The sequence below is a fragment of the Phaethon lepturus genome, unplaced genomic scaffold (genome assembly GCF_000687285.1).
Source record: "Phaethon lepturus isolate BGI_N335 unplaced genomic scaffold, ASM68728v1 scaffold47739, whole genome shotgun sequence".
NCBI classification, from domain to species: Eukaryota; Metazoa; Chordata; class Aves; order Phaethontiformes; family Phaethontidae; genus Phaethon; species Phaethon lepturus.
Genome location: NW_010562218.1, coordinates 23079 through 32908, shown reverse-complemented (window position 1 = coordinate 32908; position 9830 = coordinate 23079). Strand labels below are relative to the sequence as shown.

Below are 9830 nucleotides of genomic sequence, written 5' to 3'. Positions count from 1 at the left end.
GGGCGGCGTCGCTCCTCTGAGGTAGTTGGCAGTAGCGCGCTTCAGCCGCGGGTTAGTGACCCCAGAGCGAGAGGAGAAGCTGGGAGAAGCTGCGCCGTGCCGCTGCCTGCCTTCCTCCCGCTGCGAAAGCACCAGCGAAGCAAGATGGAACAGGACAGGGTTTCTTTCTCCTTCCGGTTCAGTAATAGTTGGTGCTTAGGCAGCTGAAACGATGCTGCAGGAGTGGGAGTCAGGCTCTGCAGGAGCGTGGCCGGAGCTCTGCCGCTGCACTGCCCAGAACTTGGGTTTTGACACGTAGTAGTAATGCTGGCATGATTGTTCAGAACCTGGTATTTCAGGTAATTCTGTCTGATCAGGGAGAATTGAGATAGTGGATAAAGGAGCTTCTTTTGGATGCTCGTGCTACCCTAGTGTGTCGTAACAGTAGTGTATGAATGACGCACACATGTGATAGCACTACTTTTTTAACAAAAAGTAAAATTTTAACCTTTAAATAGATGCTGCCCAGTTTAGTACAGGCCTGTTCCACTGGACGTAAGCTTTCTCGTGGTATAATTGTAAGCACTTAATGATAGTAAAATCTGTCTTGAGTGTATTTTAAATTTTATCTTTTGAAACCCTGTTCTGATGGCTTCGTATGTTCAGCATAATGGATGTTTTTATCGAAGTGGTATCTGACATTTCAAAATCTTTAAATCGGCTACTGGTAGGGAAACTATACAGAAGCAATCTTTGAACTGGAAAGCAACAGAAGATGTGAGATGTTGATGTACAATAGGGGATCAGAGGAGAAATTCTCAACAAAGAAGAACCCTTTGAGAAGAGTCTACTATGTTTCTGAGTTTTTTGATACTTAGGATTATTAATATAGTTATTTTTCAGAGAGCTTTTGTTTAAAATTGTAGCCTGGTGTTTTAGCAGACAGATATTAAAAATGCATATCTATTTCAGATTGTTAAATGAAACTAGTTGAAACTGATTACTAGTTGGAACATAATTTTAAAGGTAAAAATACTTTAAATCCACAGCTTTCAGAAACTTTATAATGAAGCATTGAACTGAGGCAAGTTCCAGACCTAAAGCAAGGAATCTGTTGTGGCTTTCAGTAAATTAAATAGTGAGCATTACCACGTTTCTACAAAAACATTTTGGGTTTATTGGTGATGTTTTTGTTTGGTTCTGCAAGATTTCTCGTCTTTTTCTTTTGAGTTTTTAAATTTCACTCTAAGCCACGTCAACAGATTGCAAGGGAGACTTTGGGATTTTGTGTATTTGGAAAGGAGAGTTAGAAAAACCAGACAATATTGGGATATGCCCTTAATGTCCATCTTAAAACTTTATTCACAGTTAAAAAAAAAAAAAAGATTAATTATTTTTCTTTTTATATATATACACACACACTAGTAAAACTTTATAAAGTATTAATACTCAAACTTTGATCTTGCATTCTTCTTTTTCTTTGCAAGGTTGGAATTCATACGAAGGCATGGTTTATCGCTGGGATATTTCTGCTAATGACAATACCAATATCTCTCTGGGGAATACTACAACACTTAGTCCATTATACTCAACCTGAATTACAGAAACCAATAATAAGGTAACATTTCATGTTTTACCTGTGGTACAGATGTTGAATTTAATCCAGACTAAAAATACTTATAGTAATTTTAAATGTTCTTTTGTTATTATAACAGGATTCTATGGATGGTCCCGATTTACAGTTTAGACAGTGTAAGTGTTCTTTTACTGTTAACAGCTCAATAAAATTCTGTTTGCTGTGGGAGTGCAGGAAAACAATGTCACCATTAGCAGAAACTACCCTGCATGGAGAGTTGTAGTCCTAGAAGCTTCTGGGCATTCCTATTTGTGGAGTATGTCAGAAGCATAGTTCTAGTGATATTACATTCTTCTTGTGGAGCTTGTGGGATCACTTTTGCTAACCCTTCTTAACCCTGCCTGTCCTTGCGTCTCCTTCATGACAGATGTGGAAAGGGGTACAACAAGAGCCTGCGTTTGGTGCTTCCATCTTCAGTAATAGCTGAAGTGGAAACCAGATTGATCGAAGTACAGTCTCAAAACTTGGTGCCTTACCTTTCTTCCCTGAGTTATGCTTAGTGCTAAAATTCTTCCTTTTTGCTTCAGGGGGCAAAGGGTAAGATCCCACAAAAAAATCCACTTCTGAATACTTTTATGCGATAGATTCTATTTGGCCGTACCAGATAAGGTTCATGTAAATACGTCATCTGTGGCTCCAGATGTAGAGATGATTTCATCCAGAGCTAAGCAACATACTAGATCTGTGGACTGTACAGGATGTGTGTTTGCATGTTGTCATCACCTCTTGACATTGCAAGTACTTCTGTTTCCCCCCCATAAAAGACGGCTTTCCAGGAACTTTTCCTTTGTTTTTTCTCCCATCTCTTGGGTGTTTAGCTGTTTCCTATGCGGAATATGAACTACCTGAGGTTGATATTTCAATTTCAAGTATAGAATTATCCTTCGGAAGAAAATGACCTGCTAATGAAATGAGCTCTAGCCAGGCATTCAAGGACATTATTGAAATCTTTCCCCAGACTCCTGGATCTTATGGCCTTTGTTGCATATATGGTATCTTCCTAGAGTGCTTATCTGACCTGAACATAAAGTTCTCTTCTCAGATTCAAATACTGTATTCTCAGTTTGCTAGATGCAGTATTACATCTTCCACAAAGGTGTTGCAACATCTGTCATCTCTAGTACTTCTTAACTGTGATGAGGATGTGAAGCATCTTCCTGTAGTTCTAATAAGAAGGTCAGAGAAGGCACATTCAATCTACTACAACCTAGGGAAACAAAGTAAACTCAAACACCTGCCTGTCTTTAAATCTACACCATTACCACCCCCTCAAAAAAAAAAAGCCCCAGTAGGACAAGTTGCACTGAACAATGCAACAGCAGTGTGATACTCAAAAACTGAAGGCGCTGGCAGCTGATCTATAATAACAGTTTTGCAAAAAGAAAAAAAAAAAAAAACCAACACTTTTCTGTCTGAAATTTTGGGTTAGAGGGATGACTACCACTTTAAGGCTAATCTGCTGCTTTCTTCTCCACTTTGCAAACATGCCAGCACAAACATTAACACATTAGATACCAAAAGATATCAACATCATACTGAGGGACTAAGAACTTAGTTCTCAAACCCATATTGACAGCGAATATGCGAATTTCAGGAAACAGTTCTATCTTGTCTCCCCCTGATGGGAGTAGGTTATGTGTAGGGAACCATCTCCTTAGTTACCTTTAATTGAAAGACTGAATTGTGTGGTCAAAGGTACAGAGCTTCTCTTGCGCAGTGCTTTAAGCACGCTTCCATTTGAAGCAGCAGAGGTGCAATCTGAAACTCTACTTGTATTTTTACAGAACGTTATTTTCTAGCTGTAGCATCATGCTCTTATTAGCCAAACGCCTCAAGCCCTGTTTAATTAGCGACTGCTGTGTAATGAAGTTTTGCTTGCTGAACTAGCCAGCCAGTGTTGTCATTGGAATCACTTTTGTCTTTCTTGCATGTAACCTTTTGTGTACCTCTCTTCTTACAGTGGATAGCTTTGAAATACCCCAACATTGCAATATATGTGGATACATGTCGAGAATGCTATGAAGCTTATGTCATCTATAATTTTATGGTTTTTCTTTCAAATTATCTAACCAACCGGTATCCAAACCTCGTATTAATCATAGAAGCAAAAGATCAGCAGAGACATCTGCCGCCTCTATGTTGTTGTCCGTCATGGGCTATGGGAGAGTGAGTATATGATGACATCTTAAAATTTTAAGCTGTGCAATCAGATACAGTTTGTTTTCATATTTAGTATATAACTTGTTGCTTGGCAGAGTCAGTTCATGGTTTGCACACAGTTTGTATATTGGCCATGAACTGCTCCCTACTCAAAGCAGCTGTGAATGTTTTTATCTAGCTGTAAAACATCCTATAAACTGTGCTTAGTTACTAACATACATTGACTCAGGTGGTGCTGAAGGAAACTTCCTTATTTTTGAAAAAATACTGGAAAAAGGTCTCCTTGAATTTGCTTCCTTTGCTATTGTATGATATTTGCCAAAAACCTCATGTAGAATTGCTGCTAGACTAGATAGCCTGTTGCTTTTACTTCCACAGGTGAGGGATGAAAGGCCACATGTCCCTGAACTGTTTGTTTCTGCATGCTTAATCTGATAAGCATCTCTCTTAAGACATTTTCATAAAGCTGTTTAAAATGTTAAAGGCAAGCTATGAATGTTAGTCATCCGTAAATATCTTCAAACACAGTGAAAATTGCATTCGCTTTGTTGAGCCTAGGCAGCAGCTTTCCATGGCTAGAAGTGGTGAATCATGGAGTATTTCCTGTTAGGTATCTACAAAAGTCTAGGTCTTTTGTGTATTGCATATATACTCACTATATACTGTAGCATCTGGAGTCCTGGTGGCAGAAGTTGAAACTCCCATGAAATAAAAATTCAGTTTAGTGAAACTGCTGAGAACAGGAAATTTCCATACGTGAATTGTCTTTAAATTCTTGTACAATGACTTTTGTGTTTCTTTTGCAGAGTTTTATTATTTAGATGTAAACTGGGTGTTTTGCAGTACACAGTTGTCAGACCATTTACTACCATTATTGCTTTGTAAGTATGCTTATAAATAATTAATATTTATCTTCAGGATGTAATTTTGAGTTACACTGGAAGGGATTTTCATGCCCTTTGTATTGAATCAAGGCAATTTGAAAGCAGACTTGGGTCCTGGCAATTTGAATCAACCTATGATTTCTTTATGACTTCTGTATAGCAAATTACTATTTGCAAAATTGAAATAATAAATACTTAATGCCTACTGCTGAAGGCAGTGGGAGAGAATGTGAAGTACTGTTTATGTGGGAAAGACATTTTTATGATCTCTTAATTTTTAGAGGATTTTTCCCTCCTTCTCTCTTTTCTCATTGGCTTCAACAATTGAGGTTTTTAAAAGTCATGTTTCTTGTAACTTTTAAAATTTTATTGAACTTCGCATGTGACCAGCCTGACTGTGTGCCTTCGTACATATCATATAACCTGTTGTTGTAAAGGCATAGCAGGCAGTTATGCATGTTGATGCTGAAAACTTAATTTCATGAACTTCGTATTCATGGTCATTACTATTAGTTCTGTGGGACAGTGGAAAAAGTTGCTACTCGCAAAGAGTATCCATATAAATATTTATATTAGCTTTATGTCCTCTAACAGTTAAAAGCAAAACAGCTTAAAAAAAAGATGTTTAATTGTTGAATTCATTCAACAAGAGGATATGTTAACCCTGCATTCAGACACTGTTTCTTCTGTGGAAAATACAATACGAACTTCATATGCCATATGCTGTTGGAAACTGGTTCTTGTGCAGATCCCCCATATTTGAGTACCAAAAGAGATTTTGGATTCTAAGAGTTAATTGATGTAATGAAGATTTAGCACTTCAAGAAAGTGATCTTTTACTCCATAGTGATTAACTCTAAAATTTTTTTCAGAATTTGTGAACTAGTGGGAGTATATGATGAAGGAAACTTCAGCTTCAACAATGCTTGGACTTACTTGGTTATACTTAACAACATGTCACAGCTAGTACGTATCAAGAGTACATCTTTCTGTTCTTTTAAGTCATCGTATAGTAGTATGTCAATCTTCTGTGTGAATTATTGCCAGTAATTCTGTTAATGTCTGGTAATTCTCATGGGTAGACTGTTTCCCACTGTTAAGTTAAAGTTACTATCTGTTAAATACAATATATGCAAAATACTAGGAAAACAGATAATCTAAAACTTTTATTATTTTCACTACGAAGCTCCATAAAGCAATAAAGTGTCCCACCTCTCTACCCCAAACAATTTGATGGGTGAAGTGGTATGGCCCAGGCTTGTTAGAGCTGCAGACTTGACCCTCTGCAGAAGAGAGGACTTCATGCGCCCCTATAGCTTCCTCCCAGCACGCACACAAAGAATCAGCAGTTGCTACACAAAGCTGGTGGTAACAATATTGAAAGGGAAATAATGAAAAAGGTGCATGCAGGGCTGAGATTCTGGCCTGCCTGACACCTTGTCTTGTTTGTTCAGCTGCCTGGTGGTGTCAGGGTAAGATGTTGGCCCCTAGACTTGAAAGTTTCATTTTGGAGGTCAGGGATTACATTTAGTGGCTTGCCGGGAACGCAGAGGAATCATTTTCTGCTTCACTCAGGGCACATTACACATGAGCTATTGCAAGAGGAGAGAGCAGCAGCTCTGGCTCCTTGCTGCTTAGCCTTCCAGCCTCCAAGCTTCTTTCTTCTCTTGGCAACAGCATCAGGAGTCAGAACAGCATGACATCCCATCGGAAAGGGTGTCCTGCTCCTGCTGCCACCCCCATGTTTGATGGGTGACTGTTATGGAAGGAGCTGTAACTTCTTTCTGCTGTGACAACAGTCCCAGCAGCAGCACATATTTCTGCATGTTCTGGTTGACGTGATTGCTTAAAGCAACTTGGTAGTAGAGGCTAGGAGAATGTGCCTGAAAAGGGGAGATCAATTCCTTAGGTTTGGCTATACGTTAGTTCGGTTGCTTGCAGTTGTTATTAATAGGAACAATTACTAATAATTAATTGATTAATAATAACGTGTTCAGATTTGCAGTGAAGATTGCACTCATTGCCTCATCTCTCATAAAGAGGCAACTTTTGAGGTGTTCCTAACAGAAGCCTGAAAGAACACGTTTTTTATGCCATTTTCCCTAGAGGTGCGCATGGCATTGAAAAGATTTTTATGGGACCGCCCTATGCTTTGCTTTAGTGTGTAGATAGATGACTTCAGTCTCTGTCTGCCAATACCAGGCATTTTGGAAATACAATTTCAGGCAAAACAAAAAAAAGTCTGCTTTAAAACAGTAAGGCAAAGATTCCATAAACCCAGGGCCTCTTTTCTAAAATAGATAGCTTTTTAAGTTTGTATCATACTGCAATACACGTTTTCACTGATGAGACATGTAAAACAACTCCCACACAAAATAAACAAGGACTTGAAAGCTTTTGGTCATTTTCTTTTCCTTGTTAGTTTGCCATGTATTGTCTGGTGCTGTTTTATAAAGTACTACGTGAAGAACTGAACCCTATCCAACCTGTTGGCAAGTTCCTTTGTGTGAAGATGGTAGTTTTTGTTTCTTTCTGGTAAGTGAATTATTTACTTACTGCTTCTTGCTCTCAGGGTGGATCATAAAAGAGTTATAAAGGCTGGATTTGTTACTGAGGTTAGAGGCCTCAAACAATCTACCCATAATCTTAGTGAAGTGCTGTGAGGAGAAAAGGGTAATAGTACGTTGGACAGTCTTGTTCACTTGAGATTATTTTTTAGACTTGCTATTTTGTAAGGTGATTCTTAAGAATTAGAATCTTCACTTGCAGTTATTTCAAAACAAAAAATTAGGGGTTTTTTAAATTTTTAAAGTTAAAAAATTAACTTTTTCAAAATAAGTTACTATAAATTACTATTTAAGCATTGCTCACGCTTAGCTGCTAATGAGTGAGTGCATTTGACTATTGAATATTACTCGGTGGGCTGCAGTAACACACTGAAAGAGAAGCAATTGGTTCTAATAATTGCCTGGAACAACAAACTCTTCTTTGGTTGTGTTCTCTGTTGCTCTTTATGACCATGGGTGAATGACATCTATTTTAAGTCTGTTTTCTTCCTCTTAAAATTGAAATATATAAACACTAATTGTTTTGTAAGGTTCTTCCTATGTACACACACATACACATACAAACAGGCCTTGTTTATTAGATTTGCATGCAGGTGTTTTGGCATTACTGTTATAATAATAATGATAATATATAATCTTTATAGGCAAGCTGTGCTTATTGCATTGTTGGTGAAAGTTGGCGTTATTTCTGAGAAACACACCTGGGAATGGCAAAGTGTGGAAGCTGTGGCTACAGGCCTACAGGTAGAAGCAGTCAATTACTTTTTAGAAGGAATGGCTACATGTAAGATGACATAGCTGATCTCAAGCAAATATTGTCATAATTAACATTAACTAACACAGGCTAGATTAGTACTGAATTTATTGTAAGTTGGGCTAAGTTTCAGCCAGTCACCCCAAGTGAGTTTCACGCTCAACATTTCTAGATCCATGTGTTGGGCAAAAGGTATGTGCCCCAGTTAAATACTTCTGTTGGATATCCTTGCATTTCTTCTTGCACGAATTCACTGTAGAGCTGCTGCTTGTTGAATATCTGCTTCCAGCAGGTCAGTCCATCAGGCAAGGACTGATTCCAGGGTGCTCTGAAGCCTGTCAAGAATATCCTGTCTCTGGTGGAAAAGTAGCTGATGCCAGTATCCCCATGCAATTGCAGCCTTCCAGTTGTAGAATAAACCCAGGAACTATTTTTCTCTGGTTATGATTAAGTCAGTATCTCTCTCGTTGCAGGATTTTATCATTTGTGTTGAGATGTTCCTGGCGGCTATTGCGCATCACTACAGTTTTTCCTATAAACCTTATGTTCAAGAAGCTGAAGAAGGGTCATGCTTCGACTCTTTTCTTGCAATGTGGGACATTTCTGATATAAGGGCAGATATATCAGAACAGGTTCGAAATGTTGGTAAGTAACAGGCAGATTGTATCATTTGTTAACAGCATATGTATTTCCAGCTTCATTTTACACTATTACATGCCTCCATAGTACCTTGAGAACATTCCATACCAAATTAGCAGCAGCTGCATCCCTAAAGGATTTCATGGTTTATCTGGCACTTTGCTCTCTTCCAGTACTCCTGACTGGTTTAGAATCTAGTTTTCAATTTTTGTTTTAAATAGATGGATCTCAAGGTAAGTTTCAGGTGTGTTAGGTAGAAGAGAGCGATGGCCTTTTTGGTTTCAGGGTTTTTTTTCTTTGTTTGTTTGTTTGGAGTGGAAATCACAGAAACACATCCTTTTATTTATTAAAGCTAATAATGCGTATGTAAAACTGTTGTAAAACAAAGACTCATCTTCTCATTTAACATGCCTGTTTTAGAGTTGATGTGTTCAAAGACCTCGGTATAGTGCTGGAAGTATTAAAAAATATTTTCATCTGGCATAATTCTAGGAAGGACGGTTCTGGGCCAGCCAAGGAAAATGTTTTTTCCTGAGGATCATGAACAAAATGAGCATACAAGTTTACTATCTTCATCTACTCAAGACCCAACTTCTGATGCTTCTTCAATGCCATCTTCACCCATGGGTCATTATCAGGGGTTTGGACACACTGTGACACCTCTCACAACACCAACAGCAGCCCCAGCCATTGATGGTATTTATAACACTTCTGCTACTAGAGATGCTGAGGAATCACCAAAACTAGAGCACAATTCATCAGAGAAAGCTTTGGATAAAAGTTAGATTTACCTTTTCTTTGAATGCGTCAAGGAGTCTGTTATATGCTTGCCACACATGTTCTGTTAACATGTACTATTAGTGATGAAAGTTGAAGAGCTTGGAAAAGTACTGCACAGACAGGAAGAGGATATGGCTGTAACTGATACCTGAATTCTGAATCTATAATGGATGCGAGTATCTGTGAGTACCCCATGAATACAAAACACGCACATCGTAAAAGTTTCTGCATAAATTTAAGAATCGACTCCTTAAACTGCTGAACACTTACACATCGTGTCAAAATTACACCGACTTTTATTAATACAAAAGAAACATTTCAAAAAATACTCTGCTTTTCTAAAGATGAAATGTAAGTACTGCTAGCAATGGGAAAACCTAATTTCAAGAATGTAATTTAAGGAGGGCAGTAGCAAAAAGTGTTTGTATTAG

General features: G+C 38.1%; 1 protein-coding gene across 1 annotated transcript; it reads left to right on the top strand.

The window, feature by feature from the left end:
• Positions 1-1466: 1466 nt before the first annotated feature.
• TMEM184C (transmembrane protein 184C) lies at positions 1467-9564 on the top strand (the record flags this gene model as incomplete). Its single annotated transcript, XM_010294199.1, has 9 exons — positions 1467-1597; positions 1695-1731; positions 3576-3781; positions 4582-4656; positions 5532-5625; positions 7082-7194; positions 7871-7970; positions 8454-8625; positions 9112-9564. Coding segments are annotated over 9 exons (1221 nt in total), but the record flags the coding sequence as incomplete, so codon positions are not given.
• Positions 9565-9830: the final 266 nt, after the last annotated feature.